At 41.2% G+C, this 20,986-nt stretch overlaps 1 protein-coding gene across 1 annotated transcript in view; it reads right to left on the bottom strand.

Annotated features, from left to right (window-relative positions):
• LOC137078198 (neuromedin-K receptor) overlaps positions 1-13,506 on the bottom strand; it is a 14,055-nt gene extending 549 nt beyond the window's left edge. The window contains exons 1-5 of the mRNA XM_067445309.1: positions 13,057-13,506; positions 8,450-8,638; positions 5,773-5,920; positions 3,999-4,195; positions 1-2,435 (exon numbers count right to left, since the gene is read on the bottom strand). The exon at positions 1-2,435 is cut by the window's left edge and continues 549 nt beyond it. Coding sequence (XP_067301410.1) covers positions 2,147-2,435; positions 3,999-4,195; positions 5,773-5,920; positions 8,450-8,638; positions 13,057-13,421 — 1,188 coding nt within the window. The 5' untranslated portion in view covers positions 13,422-13,506 and the 3' untranslated portion in view covers positions 1-2,146. The remainder of the gene's footprint in view (positions 2,436-3,998; positions 4,196-5,772; positions 5,921-8,449; positions 8,639-13,056) is intronic.
• Positions 13,507-20,986: the final 7,480 nt, after the last annotated feature.

Here is a 20,986-nt window from a genome sequence, read left to right as displayed (position 1 = left end):
AAATAAAGATTCAAACGGTTATGAATCAGCGAATTGATTCATGATTCGGATCGCCAGTGTCTCGTGATTTCAGCAGTTTGACACGCGATCCGAATCCGTTAATGACATACATTTAATTTTGGGCTGAAATAACCCTTTAAGTGTGTATAATGTCATTATAAATATCATTTTTAGCTGTAATGAAAGAATAAATCAGCTCAAATCTTGAAAATATATCAAAAGAAAACAAGTACGTTAAAACTGTGAACAAAAAAGAGTGTATTAAATGACAAGTGTATCTAAAGTGAAAAACACAATAACTCAGTAATTACTAAAGTTATTGTTTTTCACTATAGAATACTGATCCAAATAACTAGTCATTCCTTCAGAAGGATTTATTAACACTTATTATGTTACCCAAATGTTTTTTTTTGTGGTGTAATATAAAATATTTATGATTTTGTGATCGATTTGGTTGCGAGTCCAGTGCCCTTGCAGTGAGACTCCGCCCACACTCTCTTCTGATTGGCTGTGAATATGGATTGATTTGGTTGCGAGTGCAGTGCCCTTGCAGTGAGACTCCGCCCACACTCTCTTCTGATTGGCTGTGAATATGGATTGATTTGGTTGCGAGTGCAGTGCGCTTGCAGTGAGACTCCGCCCACACTCTCTTCTGATTGGCTGTGAATTTGGATCGATTTGGTTGCGAGTTCAGTGCCCTTGCAGTGAGACTCCGCCCACACTCTCTTCTGATTGGCTGTGAATTTGGATCGATTTGGTTGCGAGTGCAGTGCCCTTGCAGTGAGACTCCGCCCACACTCTCTTCTGATTGGCTGTGATTTTGGATTGATTTGGTTGTGAGTGCAGTGCCCTTGCAGTGAGACTCCGCCCACACTCTCTTCTGATTGGCTGTGAATTTGGATCGATTTGGTTGCGAGTTCAGTGCGATTGCAGTGAGACTCCGCCCACACTCTCTTCTGATTGGCTGTGAATTTGGATCGATTTGGTTGCGAGTTCAGTGCCCTTGCATTGAGACTCCGCCCACACGCTCTTCTGATTGGCTGTAAATTTGGATCGATTTGGTTGCGAGTGCAGTGCCCTTGCAGTGAGACTCCGCCCACACTCTCTTCTGATTGGCTGTGATTTTGGATTGATTTGGTTGTGAGTGCAGTGCCCTTGCAGTGAGACTCCGCCCACACTCTCTTCTGATTGGCTGTGAATTTGGATCGATTTGGTTGCGAGTTCAGTGCGCTTGCAGTGAGACTCCGCCCACACTCTCTTCTGATTGGCTGTGAATTTGGATCGATTTGGTTGCGAGTTCAGTGCCCTTGCATTGAGACTCCGCCCACACGCTCTTCTGATTGGCTGTGAATTTGGATCGATTTGGTTGCGAGTGCAGTGCCCTTGCAGTGAGTGTCTGCCCACACTCTCTTCTGATTGGCTGTGATTTTGGATTGATTTGGTTGTGAGTGCAGCGTGCTGCAGTGAGTCTCCGCCCACACTCTCTTCTGATTGGCTGTGATTTTGGATTGATTTGGTTGTGAGTGCAGTGTGCTGCAGTGAGTCTCCGCCCACACTCTCTTCTGATTGGCTGTGATTTTGGATTGATTTGGTTGCGAGTGCAGTGCCCTTACAGTGAGACTCCGCCCACACTCTCTTCTGATTGGCTGTGAATTTTGGATTGATTTGGTTGTGAGTGCAGCGTGCTGCAGTGAGTCTCCGCCCACACTCTCTTCTGATTGGCTGTGATTTTGGATTGATTTGGTTGTGAGTGCAGTGTGCTGCAGTGAGTCTCCGCCCACACTCTCTTCTGATTGGCTGTGATTTTGGATTGATTTGGTTGCGAGTGCAGAGCCCTTGCAGTGAGACTCCGCCCACAGTCTCTTCTGATTGGCGCCTGTTGTGAACCGAAATATCTTCCATGAATATTATCGTGTTTTTGACTGGTTAGGACATGGGGTAACCTGTTAACCCAAACAACTCTTTGTCAACACACCGGTGTGTGTGTGTGTGTCCTCAGAACCAAGTGTTCAGTTTCATATGTGTGGTGAGTTACTTTATATATATTTGAAATGAACGAGTACAAATAGCTGGTTAAAGTGAAGCTGGTGGACTGAGGCTGGCATTGAGCTGCTTCGTGAGTGGAATGTCCCGTCGTTTCCGCAGTTTAGTGTTTTGCAAGCGACTCCATTTGCAAGCCGATTTCCTTCCCGGCGGTGCTCGAGGGGTTTCCATGGAGACCTCCATTAAGGGATGGCCGGCCGGAGTGCCGTGATTGGCTGGAGCTCTTGCGTCTGGCAGGATTGGCGTTGGTTTCGGACTCCACACGAGTGACCGTGTAAAGGCTGCTCTGGCGGTTCGGCTGAAATCGGGTGGTCTGGAGTTCCAGCTCATCAGAGTCCGAAACGTGAATAAAGGGACACCAGCGAAACACACGCTTAAAGCCGGCGCGGAACCTGTGGCAGAAACACAACCACACCAATAAACCTGGAATTACTACCATTATATACTCATTTATAAAAACAAACTAAATTATCTGCCACACTGCAAAAAATGCTCTTCTTACTCAGTATATTTGTCTTGTTTCTAGTCTAAATATCTAACAATTCTTTAAGTAAGATAAATAATCTTGTTTTCTGTTTGAATTAAGATTATTTTTCTCACCCCATTGGCAGATTATTTATCTTATTTTAAGCAAAAACTCTCTTCATCTAGAGTTATTTTTCCCAAAACAAGAAAAAATGTTTACTTGTCTAGTAAATGTTTTTTAATTTAAGAATATTTTGATTTTTTGACTAGAAACAAGACAAAAATACTAAATAAGAAAAGCATTTTTTGCAGTGTTCTAAATTTGAGGTTGATATCTCAAAAAATGAGCTTTCAGAGAGAGAGTGTTTGAGCTACAATTCATTTCTCTGTTCACTTCCAATGGGGTGAGAAAAATAATGTTATTTCTGATCGGAAACAAGAAACAAGATTATTTTTTTCACCCCATTGGCAAATAATTTTGCCTGTTTTAAAGCTCCACTGTGTGATGTTTTTCCCCATCTAGCGGTGTAAAGGTATTTGACCATCCAGTGAATATTAGTTTCTGTTTGTAACCCCTACTGTTCGGACCGGGACTCGAACCTGGGTCCACCGGCATTAGAGTCGGTCGCTCTAACAAGGAGGCTAAAGGCTGCAACCTCTGGCGTCAGTCGCTAAAGCGTCTTTTGAGGTCAGAGGAGTGAGGTTTACTCGCACAGCATCTACTACTAGCCGGCCTCTGTTACACTCACCCCCCTAAACCTCACTCCCATCCGGGTCACGGCACCAATGTAACCCCTACTGTTCGGACCGGGACTCGAACCCGGGTCCACCGGCATGAGAGTCGGACGCTCTAACAAAGAGGCTAAAGGCTGCAACCTCTAGCATCAGTCGCTAGAGTGTCTCGAGGTCAGAGGAGTGAGGTTTACTCGCACAGCATCTAATACTAGCTGGCCTCTGTTGCATGTTCCTCTCAGTTCTGATTTCGGTTTAACTCCTACGGTGGCTGATTTAGTCCAAGATTAACATGGCAATCCCCCTCTTCCCATTCGACACGGTGCCATCGAGTGTTAAAACGCAAAAGGCGAAGCTTGAATTTACGGGTATGTCCCTCTTTGGCTACTGTACTTTCAAGATGGAGGAGCAACATGGCGGCCGTCATCCGAACCCCTCACCCGTATGTGTTTTCAACGGCATATTATAAACTTACAAGAATACTTTATCACTTGAAAGAAGTAAATATACATTACTGAGCACATATATTTTTGAGTGTTTTTAGCTAAGAATAAACAAAAAAAGTTACACAGTGTAGCTTTAAGCAAAACCTCATTTTGATTTTATTACAACAAAACAAGAAAAAAAATGTTTTACTGATGTAGTAAATGCATCTTGATTTGAGAATTGTTAGATGTTTAGACTAGAGACTAAATGACTGAGTAAGAAGAGCTGTGTTAAAGACTAGTGGAGTTTAGAGAAGGAGATTTGGTGATAACCTGCTGTTGAGGCAGCAGTAGATGATGGGGTTGTACATGGAGCAGCTCATGGAGAGCCACAGCACCGACAGATAAACCTGCTGGATCCACCGCGATCTGCTCAGCTTCCGGTCCAAACTCGTCATGATGAAATAAACGTGATATGGGAGCCAACAGATGGCAAATGTAACCACCACAATCACCATCATCTTCACCACCTACACACAACATTACTTTAGTCATCAATGGAGAAAACTGTCCACTAACACAAGGCGCCCACACTCTTAAGCCCTATTCGGAAGGGATTAGTTTTAGATGAGGACGTGGGGTAAAGTCATTTTACCTCAGGACGTCTGTAATATTAATGGCCACCGGATAAGACATCTCATTAAACAAGCAGAAGTGTGAGGAGTAACTCGCTTTACACACCACGGTAAGCTCCTTATTGTCGTCATGTGTGTGTGACGTTGCTTCTGTTATCACGTGAGCAAACACACAACATGCACCAGTCTGAACTCTCTCTCTATGTGTGTGTGTGTGTGTGTGTGTGTGTGTGTGTGTGTGTGTGTGTGTTTTAGAAAACAGTTAGGTCCAGCACTAAGCAGATTATTTATCTTATTTTAAGCAAAAACTCTCTTCATTTTGAGGTTTTTTCCCCAAAACAAGACAATTACTTTTGCTTGTCTAGTAAATACTTCTTGTTTTAAGAATTTTTAGATGTTTGGACTAGAAACAAGACAAAAATACTAAGTAAAAAAAGCATTTTTTGCAGTGAACAGTCTATAAATGGGAAAACAAAGTAACTTGCGTTACTTATTTGAAAAGTAACTTTAAAAGTAATGCGTTACTTTGGTAGTTACTTGAAAAAAGTAATCAGATTACGTAACTCCAGTTACCCGAGCACTGGTTATCATAAAGCAATCGTTCTGGGTGTGAACTGACCAGTGTTGCCAAGTCCGTGGTTTTCCCTCAGAATTGGGCTACTTTAACACTGTTCACGGGTTAAAGTGACCCCAAATATGGGGTCTCCCCAGGGAACAGGGAACTCCCCCAAACGCGATTGGGCTTATTTTGGGCTGGTTGTTAGTTGTAATTGGTGGGTTTTGTTGTGTAAACCTGGCAACCCTGGAACTGACCTTCAGTGTATTACATTAAATTATTTTGTGATTCCAGAAGTTTCAAGAAAATGAAAGGTTAATTTGGATTATTTGCCTATATTAGTGTTCATTTAGACACGTTTCAGTCCCTTCCAGAAAAATATGCTTTTCTTCCTCAGTATTTTTGTCTTGTTTCTAGTCAAAACATCTACAAATTCTTACATTAAGAAACATTTACTAGACAAGCAAAAGTAATTGTCTTGTTTTGGGGAAAATAACTCAAAATGAAGAGAGTTTTTGCTTAAAATAAGATAAATAATCTGCCAATGGGGTGAGAAAAATAATCTTGTTTTCTGTTTGAATTAAGATTATTTTTCTCACCCCATTGGCAGATTATTTATCTTATTTTAAGCAAAAACTCTCTTCATTTTGAGTTATTTTTCCCAAAACAAGACAATAATTTTAAGTTGTCTAGTAAATGTTTCTTAATGTAAGAATTTTTGATGTTTGGACTAGAAACAAGACAAAAATACTGAGTAAGAAATTTTTTTTTTGCAGTGTTGAGGCCTTTGGTCGGGAAAACATGTCCTCTAAATGAACACATGGGGATTTATGGAAGATCATATTGAATTATAATTATTATTATTAATTATATATATAATATTATATATTATTAAGATAATTATCATCATCGGCACCTTTCTCTTGGCCTGCAGGTGATCCTGGAAGTTTTCGGAGTGTGCGGTGAACCCGCCGCCCCACAGCGTGAGTCCGATCCTGGAGTAAGAGACGGCCATGAGCAGCAGAGGCAAGACATACACCAGCACCGCCACCATCACATGATATCTGCACACACACACACACACACACACACACATGATGATATCTGCACACACACACGATGATATCTGCACACACACACACACACACATGATGATATCTGCACACACACACGATGATATCTGCACACACACACACACACACACACACACACACACGATGAAATCTGCACACACACACACACACACACAATGATATCTGCACACACACACACACACACACATGATGATATCTGCACACACACACACACACACACACACACACACACACACATGATGATATCTGTCAACACACACACACACACACACACACACACACACAATGATATCTGTCAACACACACACACACACACACATGATGATATCTGTCAACACAAACACACACATACACACATGATGATATCTGTCAACACACACACATGATGATATCTGTCAACACACACACGCACACACACATGATGATATCTGTCAACACACACACACACACACACACACACACACAATGATATCTGTCAACACACACACACACACACACACACACACACACACAATGATATCTGTCAACACACACACACACAATGATATCTGTCAACACACACACACACAATGATATCTGTCAACACACACACACACACACACACACAATGATATCTGTCAACACGCACACACACAATGATATCTGTCAACACACACACACACGATGATATCTGTCAACACACACACACACACACACACAATGATATCTGTCAACACACACACACAAACACAAGATAACATCGGTTAACACACACACACACAAACACAAGATAACATCTGTCAACACACACACACGATGATATCTGTCAACACAAACAATGACATCTGTCAACACACACACACACACGATGATATCTGTCAACACACACACACACAAACACGATGATATCTGTCAACACACACACACACACACACAATGATATCTGTCAACACACACACACACACACACACACACACACACACACACACACACACACACACACATGATGATATCTGTCAACACACACACACACACAATGATATCTGTCAACACACACACAAACACAAGATAACATCTGTCAACACACACACACAAACACAAGATAACATCTGTCAACACACACACAATGATATCTGTCAACACACACACACACACACACACACACACACAATGATTTCTGTCAACACACACACACACGATGATATCTGTCAACACACACACACACACACACACAATGATATCTGTCAACACACACACACACACACACACACACACACACAATGATATCTGTCAACACACACACACACAATGATATCTGTCAACACACACACACACACACACACAATGATATCTGTCAACACACACACACACACACACACACACAATGATATCTGTCAACACACACACACACAATGATATCTGTCAACACACACACACACGATGATATCTGTCAACACACACACACACACACACACAATGATATCTGTCAACACACACACACAAACACAAGATAACATCGGTTAACACACACACACACAAACACAAGATAACATCTGTCAACACACACACACGATGATATCTGTCAACACAAACAATGACATCTGTCAACACACACACACACACGATGATATCTGTCAACACACACACACACAAACACGATGATATCTGTCAACACACACACACACACACACAATGATATCTGTCAACACACACACACACACACACACACACACACACACACATGATGATATCTGTCAACACACACACACACACAATGATATCTGTCAACACACACACAAACACAAGATAACATCTGTCAACACACACACACAAACACAAGATAACATCTGTCAACACACACACACGATGATACCTGTCAACACAAACAATGACATCTGTCAACACACACACACACAATGATATCTGTCAACACACACACACACACACACACACACTCATGAAGCGCTGGCAGAGCGGAGCAGCATAACACACACTTGAGGAACAGCTCTCACACACACACACACACACACACACACACACACACACACGCTCATGAAGCGCTAGCACAGCGGAGCAGCATAACACACACTTGAGGAACAGCTCTCACACACACACTCACACGCTCATGAAGCGCTAGCACAGCGGAGCAGCATCACACACACTCGAGGAACAGCTCTCACACATGATATCTGCCAACACACACACTCACACACACACACACACTCTCTCTCTTTCTCTCTCTCACACACACACACACACACACACTCGAGGAACAGCTCTCTCTCACACACACACACACACACACACACTCACGAAGCGTTAGCACAGCGGAGCAGCATCACACACACTCGAGGAACAGCTCTCACACATGATATCTGCCAACACACACACTCACACACACACACACTCTCTCTCTTTCTCTCTCACACACACACACACACACTCGAGGAACAGCTCTCTCTATCTCACACACACACACATACTCTCTCTCTCTCATACACACACACACTCGTCTCTCACATGAAGGCGTCGTCATCTCGCCTCGGCCAGGCCACGTAGCAGACGGTCCTGAGCGGCCTCACCTCCGTCTTGGAGAAAAAGCAGAGCGGAAAGGCCAGACTCGCGGCTAGCATCCACACACACACGATAACGGCTCTGGTGCGCGCGGCCGAGAGGCGGGGCTTCATCGGGTGGATGATCGCCATGTACCTGAGCAGCAGGAAGGGGTTAATCTCCTTACTAGGGGTGGGCGATAACACTTATGTTTTCGATACCGATACTTTCAAGAGCAGTATCACCGATACCAATACTTTCAAGACAATTATCCCCAAAACCGATACTTTGAAGACAATTATCGCCGATACTTTCAAGACAATTATCACTGATACTTTCAAGACAATTATCGCCGATACTTTCAAGACAATTATCACCGATACTTTCAAGACAATTATCACCGATACTTTCAAGACAATTATCGCCGATACTTTCAAGACAATTATCACCGATACTTTCAAGACAATTATCGCCGATACTTTCAAGAGCAGTATCACCGATACTTTCAAGAGCAGTATCACCGATACCGATACTTTCAAGAGCAGTATCACCGATACCGATACTTTCAAGACAATTATCCCCAAAACCGATACTTTCAAGACAATTTTCACTGATACTTTCAAGACAATTATCACCTATACTTTCAAGACAATTATCACCGATACTTTCAAGACAATTATCACCGATACTTTCAAGACAATTATCACCGATACTTTCAAGACAATTATCGCCGATACTTTCAAGACAATTATCACCAATACTTTCAAGACAATTATCACCAATACTTTCAAGACAATTATCCCCAAAACCGATACTTTCAAGACAATTATCACCGATACTTTCAAGACAATTATCACCGATACTTTCAAGACAATTATCACCGATACTTTCAAGACAATTATCCCCAAAACCGATACTTTCAAGACAATTATCCCCAAAACCGATACTTTCAAGACAATTATCACCGATACTTTCAAGACAATTATCACCGATACTTTCAAGACAATTATCACCGATACTTTCAAGACAATTATCCCCAAAACCGATACTTTCAAGACAATTATCACCGATACTTTCAAGACAATTATCACCGATACTTTCAAGACAATTATCACTGATACTTTCAAGACAATTATCACCGATACTTTCAAGACAATTATCACCGATACTTTCAAGACAATTATCACCGATACTTTCAAGACAATTATCACCGATACTTTCAAGACAATTATCCCCAAAACCGATACTTTCAAGACAATTTTCACTGATACTTTCAAGACAATTATCACCTATACTTTCAAGACAATTATCACCGATACTTTCAAGACAATTATCCCCAAAACCGATACTTTCAAGACAATTATCACCGATACTTTCAAGACAATTATCGCCGGTACTTTCAAGACAATTATCGCCGATACTTTCAAGACAATTATCGCCGATACTTTCAAGACAATTATCGCCGATACTTTCAAGACAATTATCGCCGATACTTTCAAGACAATTATCACCGATACTTTCAAGACAATTATCACCGATACTTTCAAGACAATTATCCCCAAAACCGATACTTTCAAGACAATTATCCCCGATACTTTCAAGACAATTATCCCCAAAACCGATACTTTCAAGACAATTATCCCCGATACTTTCAAGACAATTATCCCCAAAACCGATACTTTCAAGACAATTATCACCGATACTTTCAAGACAATTATCGCCGATACTTTCAAGACAATTATCACCAATACCGATTGTGGCGGAGGGGGCGTGGTTCCGCAAGGTCTGTAGCGGGAGAGAGGGAGCAGGACCGAGCGGGGAGAAAGTAAGTCAAGTGCAAATGACTAACACCTGTGTCTGATTGCAGTAATTGGCGCGGAGAGACGGCTTTTAAACGGCAGCAGAGACAGAGGAAAGGACTGGGACTGGGACTGCTGCTACTGCCACTTCCACTGCCAAAAGACGCTGAGCCTATGAATGAGCACTAAGTGAACTGACGCTGACGAGCAGAGAAACGCTGCCTACGAGTTTGAGTATTTGAAAGAGAAGCGCCCTTGTGCGTTGTTTATGTTTGAGAGAACTGAGATAAATAAAGAGTGTGCAGTCCCAGTCTCGCCGACCCCGTCTTCTTCCTTCCCACCCACACACGAACCTTGTTACACCGATACTTTCAATACAATTATCATTGATACCGGTACTTTCAAGGCAGGTATCACCGATACTGATTCTTTCAAGACAATTATCACCGATATTGATACGTTCAATACAATTATCACCAATACCGATACTTTCAAGGCAGGTATCACCGATACCGATACTTTCAAGGCCAGCATTACCGATATCGATACTTCTAAACAGAACTTTTTAATTATTAAATGTTTAATAATTAAAGATACCCAGTTAAAATATATGTAAGGTATTTTAACATTCAAGTTCATATGCCTTAACATTCATATGCCTTAATTGCAACTTATTTGATCATAATTTTGTTTATACATGGGTAAAATGTTTATTTGTAGTGGTAACCATGGAAATCTACAAATACCGATAGTATCGATCAGTATCACCGATATCGATACCGATACTTTAGAGGCCAAAATCACAGATATCGATACTTCTAAACAGAACTTTTTAATTATTAAATATATTACATTTACTAAGAGTAAAATGGGTAAAGATTTGATCACATTCATCAAACTGTCTTTATAAATCCTCTCCTGTGGCCTCATGGGATGGTAAAGTGTCCAATCTCGTCAGAAGATGGAGGTTATCCATCTTTTCCCAACTCTTTTATCAGTACTAATTTTGTCACATCCTGTTCTTCGCCTCCAGTATAGTAGGGTTATGGGCAGTGATGCCAGTTACTCGAATCTGACAACTTTTTTCCAGTAGCGAGTAATCTAACGCATTACTATTTCCAAACCAGTAATCAGATAAAAGTAATTTATCCAAGTCACTGTGAACGGAACAGGTAAGAACATCAGTGGAAAACGGCATATTGTTTATCATAACATCGTAATAAACACCATACACATAATTTCCCCGCTACAATGGTAAATCTAGCCGATTGTTCATATTATCAACAGAGAAATATACCGGGTAACTTGCTTCTCTTGAGACTCAGCTGGGCTAATATAAGCCCTGCTAACCTGCTTATCTTGAGACTATATATAATATAAGCCCCGCCCCCCTCATTATGTGATTGGTTAAAAAGTCATTTGTGATGTCAAACGACTTCAAACCTCGTTTTTGAGACTCTGGTTCACTGCATTAAAGAGAAAATACTGGTTTGTCTAAAAGGGTTAGTTCGCCAAAAACAAAATGTCTGTCATTAACTCCTCTCCCTAATGTCGCTCCACACCCGTAAGACCTCCGTTTATCTTCACACACAGTTTAAGATATTTTATATTTAGTCCGAGAGCGTATGCAAGTGTATGCACACTATACTGTCCATATCCAGAAAGGGAATAAAAACATCATCAAAGTAGTCCATATGAGACATCAGTGGGTTAATTAGAGTCTCTTGAAGCATCCAAAATACATTTGGGTCCAAAAATAACAAAAACTACGACTTTATTCAGCATTGGCTTCTCTTCCGGGTTTGTGTTAGCCTGACAAGCCAGACCCACATCAAGATGTTTGGTCTGGAAACTCACCATTGACGGCTCAATCTGAGGGGCGGATAAACGGCTGTCTTTCAAACTCCCTCTGCACGCGATAGGATAGCGCTACACCAACCAGAGCAACGACGGTGAAGCAGAGCTCGCTGACTGATTAAACATTCGCCGTATCCGTTCGGCTAAACTCCGAACACATCTTCCCTTTTTAAGAATGACTTCAGTGCCGCTCTTTGTTCTTTTCTCAGAGGAAAGCTTAACTCCAAGTCTACCGGAGGCGCGGGCAGAGCTGATTCGAAAGACCGCCGCCGTTCGCCAGTTTCTGTGTTTACTAGAAGACTGTGTAACTAGAAGCACGCAAACGCAACTCGGCCGTCGTCATTATGGCCCCGCCCGCCGACTCTATAACCTACACGATGTGATTGGGCCGTCCAGATTCTGAGGAATACAGCTCAGATAGGAATTGAGAGTTGCTAGACCACACTTGCGGGCAAATTAAATTTGCTGCAGCTAGGGTGCATCTAGATTTCTAGGCTAGGTTTGTGTTCAATCCTCAAATAAAGATTCAAACGGTTATGAATCAGCGAATTGATTCATGATTCGGATCGCGTGTCAATCTGCTGAAATCACGTGACACTGGCGATCCGAATCATGACTCACACTGATTCATAACCGTTTGAATCTTTATTTGAGGATTGAACACAAACCCGGAAGAGAAGACAATGCTGAATAAAGTCTAAATTGAATATTTTCCCAAAACATGACAATTTGTACTTGTATAGTAAATGTTTCTTAATATAATAATGTTTAGATATTTTGACTAGAAACAAGACAAAAATACTAAGTAAGAAATGCATGTTTTGCAGTGTAAGAGTATTACTGAACTCAAGAGCAGATTGATGGTCTCTGAATTAATAATATATCTCCCACAGAAATGCGCGCGCCCGCGTCCCTCACCTGTCCAGCGCGATGGCGTTCATGGAGTAGATGCTCGCGAACACCGCGGCCACGGGGTAGAAGTTCTGGAAGCGGCAGAACGCGCGGCTGAAGTACCAGTGCCCGTGCGCGCCGTACACGAAGTTCACCAGCGCGTTGAGCGCGGCCACGCACACGTCCGACACCGCGAGGTTGAGCAGAAAGTAGTTGGTGACGGTTCGCATCCTCTTGTGCGCGACGATGATCCAGATGACGATCAGGTTTCCAGTCACGGACACGAGCAGGACAAGCGCGAACGCGAGCGACCACAACGCGACGCGCCACGGAGGCTGAGCGAAGCGGTTAGTGTGTGTGAAGTTCGAGGAGTTTCGGGACCAGGACATCATTTGCTCAGGACGTGTGTGTGTCTGGATACAGGAGGAGCTCTCTGTCTCTCCAAAGAGAGAGAGAGAGAGAGAGAGAGAGAGAGAGAGAGAGAGAGAGAGAGAGAGAGAGAGAGAGAGAGAGAGAGAGAGAGAGAGAGAGAGAGTGTGTGTGTGTGTGTGTGCCAGCCTGTTTATGTGGTTTATGTGTGTGTGTGTTGGGGGGGGATTGAGAAAGTAAAAATGCACAATGTTTCATGTGATGGGTATGTTAGAGGAACCTGTGTGTGTGTGTGTGTGTGTGTGTGTGTGTGTGTGTGTGTGTGTGTGTGTGTGTGTGTGTGTGTGTGTGTGTGTGTGTGTGTGTGTGTGTGTGAGTGTGTGTGTGATGGGTAGGTTTAGGTGCGAGGGGCAGTGTAGGGGGATAGAATACACGGTTTGTACGGTATGAAATCCATTTCGCCTATGGAAAGTCCCTATAAAACATGGAAACACTATGTGTGTGTGTGTGTGTGTGTGTGTGTGTGTGTGTGTGTGTGTGTGTGTGTGTGTTTGTGTTTATTTTACACTGACCAAATGTCCTCACAATGTAAATGGATTTATAACAGAGCTGGACAAAGTACACAACTTCATTACTGGAGTAAAAGTAAAAGTACTGCTGGTCAAATATTACTCCGCTTCAAGTGAAAGTTGTAAAAACAGATTTTTACTGCAGTAAAAGTACAGAAGTATTTGTTTTCAAAAGTACTTAAGTATCAAAAGTAAATGTCCTTCTTTATGTCGCCGCATTATTGTATTATAGTTGTATAAATGCACATTATGCCATCATGGTTTAAGCCAGTCAGTGACGCTCCATCTGACACACTAGCAGACGACTAACTTAAACTCATTTAAATACTTGTAGAAAAGTTACAAAGCTGCTGTCACTTTAAGGCCGAATGCACGGATCCAATACACTGATACACATCTGATATTCTCACACTGTTCACCTTCACTGAAGACAGAATCAACTTTGTTTATGTGAATCCTCCACTAAATGAGCATTTGGACATCCGTCTTCTTCCATTTTGCTCTAAACTATAAATCAGTGTTTAATAAATGCTGTGAAATCATTGAACTTCACGAGACTCTACAAGAGTGATTCCTGAAAGGCTTTCTGCAAAAACCCAAACACCTTTTAAAGAAGAAAAAAATCATCACTGACTTTCAAAGCTGCGACAGAAACGACTTTCCACTTCGAGGACCTTGATAGAAATGTAGAGGAGTAAAGAGGACGATATTTGTCTTTCAGATGGAGTGAAGTTAAAGTCAGAAGATTACAGAAAAAATAATACTCCAGTAAAGCACAGAGACTCAAACAGTGAACTTCAGTACAGGACTCGAGTAAATGAGCGGTTACTGTCCAGATCTGCAAAAATACTAAGTAAGAAAAGTTTTTGTGCAGTGTGTGGTTTCCTGGGCTCAAACCCAGAAGGAGTTTCACAGGACTGACGTTCACTTGATATTAGGGGTGTGCCATATATATCGTCTGCGATAATATCGTAATTGTTGTTTTAACGATGTGCGATCTGACATTATCGAGTATATCCCTCACACACACCCAGAGTGTGTGTGTGTGTGTGCGCGTACACTAGGTGATGTAGTCTTGAAGATTAGACTAGTGCGGGTGCACGCTTTCACTGCATGTATTTTGAATAAATATCACCGGAAGAATCCAGATATCAGCATGATAAAAATGTGATATTGATTTTATACAAGTTTACCAAACAAGAATTTAATAAATGACATTTTAGACACCATATTGCCCATTTTTACTCTATTTCACCATCGAGAATAGTTCAAAACAAAGTCACAGCGCTGTAATCGCGTCTCTGAGCAACACACTGTTTCTTTACTGAATGAATGAATTTCTTTTCTTTAGTGAATAAGACAGATTAATATAGTCAAATGATTCTTTTTTAGTCGTTTGAATGAATCGGTTGAATCTCAATGACTCGCTCATTAACAGTGACTTGCTGCCGCCTAGTGGCGGATTTAATTTCACTTTTAAAGAATCTTTTCACTAACCTGACAAGCCGGACCCACATCGAGATGTTTGGTCTGGAAACTCTCCATTGACGGCTCAATCTGAGGGGCGGATAAACGGCTGTCTGTCAAACTCCCTCTGCACGCGATAGGATAGCGCTACACCAACCAGAGCAACGAAGGTGAAGCAGAGCTCGCTGACTGATTAAACATTCGCCGTATCCGGTCGGCTAAACTCCGAACACATCTTCCCTTTTTAAGAATGACTTCAGTGCCGTTCTTTGTTCTTTTCTCAGAAAAAAGCTTAACTCCAAGTCTTCCAGAGTCGCGGTCAAAGCTGATTCGAAAGACCGCCGCCGTTCGCCAGTTTCTGTGTTTACTAGAAGCACGCAAACGCAACTCGGCCATCGTCATTATGGCCCCGCCCGCCGACTCTATACACGATGTGATTGGCCCGGCAAGAGTTGGGCGATTACAGCTCAGAAGGGTATTGAGAGTTCCTAGAAAACACTCGCGGCAGATTAGATTTGCTGCCGCTAGGGTGCGTCTAGATTTCTAGGCTCTCTTTTCACAATTTCAAATATCAATAATCAACGTTATGTGTTTAAAACATCAAAACGTTATTTATGCATTACTGCAGGTTATTTGTCAGCTCTAAGCTCATTAAACAGTCTGTGTAAATGGCACTTCAAAATAAATATAAACAAAGGTAAATGCTCTTAAAAAATACATTTAAACTTTTTGGAAAAGATGATATCGGTCACTGTTGTGAACTGACCCCCACACAGAATATGAAGAATATCAAAAACTTTAGGAGTCAGCAGATCACAATAACACAAATCAGCAAAATATCGTCTAATTATTGTTATCGAGAAAATCCCAGAAAATATCGAGATATAATTTTTTGTCAATATCGCACACCCTTACTTGATCTAATTAACCTCTGGAAGCAACCTAATATTTTAAAATCACTTTCAGATTTCCAGTGTGGATGCATTGATACACATATTCCCATCATCACACCTTCTGAAAATGAAATATTACTGTATGGAAGAACACCAAAAGGAAGTGTATTCTGATATACACTCCCCTAAAGGATTATTAGGAACACACACTAATACTGTGTTTGACCCTTTCGCCTTCAGAACTGCCTTAATTCTCCGTGGCATTGATCAACAAGCTGCTGAGAGCATTCTTTAGAAATGTCGGCCCATATTGATAGGAGAGCATCTTGCAGTTGATGGAGATTTGTGGGATGCACATCCAGGGCACGAAGCTCCCGTTCCACCACATCCCAAAGATGCTCTATTGGGTTGAGATCTGGTGACTGTGGCGGCCATTTTAGTTCAGTCAACTCATTGTCATGTTCAAGAAACCAATTTGAAGTGATTTGAGCTTTGTGACATGGTGCATTATCCTGCTGGAAGTAGCTATCAGAGGATGGGGACATGGTGGTCATAAAGGGATGGACATGGTCAGAAACAATGCTCAGGTAGGCCGTGGCATTTAAACGATGCCCATTTGGCACTACGGGGCCTAAAGTGTGCCAAGAAAACATCCCCCACACCATTACACCACCGCCACCAGCCTGCACAGTGGGAACAAGGCATGATGGATCCATGTTCTCATTCTGTTTACGCCAAATTCTGACTCTACCATCTGAATGTCTCAACAGAAATCGAGACTCATCAGACCAGGCAACATTTTTCTTCAACTGTCCAATTTTGGTGAGCTTGTGCAAATTGTCGCCTCTTTTTCCTATTTGTAGTGGAGATGAGTGGTACCCGGTGGGGTCTTCTGCTGTTGTTGCCCATCCGCCTCAAGGTTGTGTGTGTTGTGGCTTCACAAATGCTTTGCTGCATACCTCGGTTGTAACGAGTGGTTATTTCAGTCAAAGTTGCTCTTCTATCAGCTTGAATCAGTCGGCCCATTCTCCTCTGACCTCGAGCATCAACAAGGCATTTTCTCCCACAGGACTGCTGCATACTGGATGCTCTTCCCTTTTCACACCATTCTTTGTAAACCCTAGAAATGGTTGTGTGTGTAAATCCCAGTAACTGAGCAGATTGTGAAATACTCAGACCGGCCCGTCTGGCACCAACAACCACGCCACGGTCAACATTGCTTAAATCACCTTTCTTTCCCATTCTGACATTCAGTTTGGAGTTCAGGAGATTGTCTTGACCAGGACCACACCCCTAAATGCACTGAAGAACTGCCATGTGCTTGGTTGATTAGATAATTGCATTAATGAGAAATTGAACTATTTATTTGTAAATACAAAAGCAAGAGATATTTTTCTCCCTGTTAGATTTTAATAACCTTCCTCATATCATCTTCATCTGTCAGTGCTGGTGTTGTGTAAATAATCTTAATTCAAACAGAAAACAAGATTATTTTTCTCACCCCATTGGCAGATTATTTATCTTATTTTAAGCAAAAACTCTCTTCATTTTGAGTTATTTCTTCCTAAAACCAGGGTTTGTACGGGTGCTTGAATTTTGATGTTGTGTTTTCAAGGTTTGAAAAGAGCTTGAATTTTAGATAAAGTGCTTAAAAATGCTTGAAATTGTAACTATTTCTTTTACAACAAATACCTTTCTGACTAAATAGTTTGTTTATTAAATGTAGAAATATAATATGTTGGAGAGCCTAAAATTAAACCTGCTGTGCTCGCGATCTGCCCGTCTATTTCCACGTGTGACTCCGCCCCCATGTTGTCGTTTCAGTGAGCGTTGATTGGCTGAATGATGCTAAATTCGAATTTTGGATCAAACGGCCACAAACCCCACGAAGTGCCTCTTGTAAAGTCTGCTAAAACACGTGCAGCTTTTCACTACGGGCGAGTCTGCTCTTTCGAGTCACATGAAGGTAGGCTAACTCATAGACTTTCAAGTAAGCTAACTAAAGTTTACTGTAGCCTAACGTACACATTAGCGCCTATTTGTTTAACTTGCGCTATTAACTGCTAGCTAGGAATTCGCATAAGTGACAGAGTACATATGAAGAGTTTGGTTTGCAAAACGCGATAAACGCCATTTTTTGACATTTAGATTTTATTATTGGAAATCACTGTTTAGATGTACCTTAATCTATGTGTGAATTGCTGCCATTAATACGATTTAAAAATGTACATTTTAAGCCTCCTGCAAAATGTATTTTTTTCACAAAACGCGATATCCGCCAGCCCAGTGTCTTTACAAAGTGCGATAAAGAGCGTTCAGGATGCTGCGCGAGCTCAGGATGTCACGCGAGGAGAGAGTCACCGCCGGTGAAGTGCTCCGAGTTTGCTCAGTTATTTAACGATAATAGCAAAACAAAACACATATTTCTAAAAAGAGGATTCAATAGGCTAACTAAAAAAGGTTTACCATTTAATTGTTTATACTGTAGGCGAGCTGTCAGTCACATATAGGCTACGTCACTGATCAACAGCTGTCTGTCAGTCAGAGAATCAAAGCTTCAGAGTCAAGCTTAACGTTATGGATTTCGATGACGGATTGGAGCCGGTCAGGAAGGCATCTTAAGAAAATCATCAAAGGGAGAAGACCAAAGGGGCAAGGCATTCAGGGGCGCGAAAACATCCAAAGATTTATTTTGGTCATCATGCGACTGCGAGTAACGTTGGTCTGTGTCATGCGCACGCACGCACGCACGCGCGCGCACACACACACACACTAGCTTTTCTTAATGGTATTACAGTAGAATAATATAGCCTATGGTGGATATATAGCGTTTTGTTAAAAAAAAAAAAAATTATGTAGGCAATGTTCTGGCCAAAACTAACTCGGAATCTTATTATTATCAATCAATCTTTGTATATTCCATATATTTATGATGTATTGTTTTTTTAAACAATTTAAGATGTTTGACAATGTTAAGATAAATATGTTGCAGTTTGGCATGGTTTTTGACCTATTTATGAACTATTCATGGACATAAAATTAAATTAAAAATATCCTGGATTTGAAGAATATTGTGTCCCTGGCCTGCACTGAGCTCAAGTAATAGTTTAATGTACAAAAATAGTGAATGAACTTGACTGTTGATGTCTTAAATAATAATGTCAAATAACCAACATTTCTCAAAATGGATATATCTCGTTTTGCAACGAAACTCATGTATAATGTGATAATGTAAGATTAGCATGTCCGTTATGGCATGTTCATTTGAGGAATAGGCAGTGAACGTAGCCACAAATCCGCAAATTAAAGCCTACAAACGTTAGCTCAGTGCATAAAAATAGTGTCAGATGGTCATACAAGTAACTTAGTGCTGTCAAAAAGATATTTTTGATATGCATCGATAATGAAATATCCGAAACGATACCTCTCCTCTTTACACCTGTTGCTCTCCTCTCCGTCCGACAGGTTAACCCTCTGAACACTACCGTGTCGTCTCGTTCTGCTGGGTTTGTCTTTATACGACAGTGTGTTAGTGTGTGATCGGTCTGAATTTCCCACAGGATTGCACATAATTCTACAAATTCCCGCAGATTTCGCGCTCATACCTGACGTGCACACATACCGTTATAAAGCCGACCTCTGACAATACAAGTAAATAAAATAAAAAATATCTCCTTTTCCCAGCTTATTAATGGTCAAATACACACATAAATGTCACAATGTTCATCTGGGTGTGTATTAACGTAAATACAGCCGTAGACGGTTCAGAAGAGTAACGGGAGCAGTGTTTTGAGTCCACACTTGCGTCTGGTCTTAAAGGGGCAGCAGTTATTCAAACTACAAAAAGACAAAAGATCTCTTGCTGCGCTTTACTGATTAACTTCTGTAACTTTAACAGATTAATATGTGTTTAATTTTTACAATGAAAATCCAATGTTATTTTAAATTTGATAACTTGTTTATTGTTTTAATTCAGTTTCTCACCTGAATACAGTTAGACTGAAGCCTGCCTGATTTATTGTGCTATTGTTTCTGCTTATTTGTTCTTATTTTATTACTGTTTTCTCTTCTTTTTACCGTTTGAAGTCAAGCTTTCTTGTGCTGTATGTAAGCTACCGCAACACAATAACCCCGTTGGAGAACACGCACTGTAAGCATATTTGTGAGATAATTGTAATAGTAATCAATGTTTATGAAAAAAAGCTTGAGCTTTATCATATAAAGTGATCTCTTCAGAAGAAATATTTGATTGCCTAGACTTTTAATAGACACACACACACACAAAAAGAAATTAATTAAAAATAGAAAAGGTCAATGAGCTGAATCGGATTGACTGTCTCCCTCAAAGACGAATGTTTGCATTTTTAAAATCTTCAGTAAATGAATTGAAAGTGAAGCGAACCCGTCGAGTGATTTTGTTTAGGGTAATTGTTTTTACAGTTACCCCAAAGGCAGGTTAGATAGTAAGCACAGTCTACTTAGACATGCATTTAAAAGACATTTGGTTAAATATCTGATCCTTCTGCTTTACGAAACACAATTTTGGCTGTTTATAGCATTATTATCTTTTTAATGTGATGATAACACTAAATAATAATTTTGACAATGCATTGGTATGTAATTAACAGCGGTGTTAGGTGCTGAAAAAATCTTTAAAAT

Source organism: Pseudorasbora parva, chromosome 6 (assembly GCF_024679245.1).
Source record: "Pseudorasbora parva isolate DD20220531a chromosome 6, ASM2467924v1, whole genome shotgun sequence".
NCBI lineage: Eukaryota > Metazoa > Chordata > Actinopteri > Cypriniformes > Gobionidae > Pseudorasbora > Pseudorasbora parva.
The sequence above is the reverse complement of the archived record's forward strand: the minus strand, read 5'-3'. Positions and strand labels throughout refer to the sequence as shown.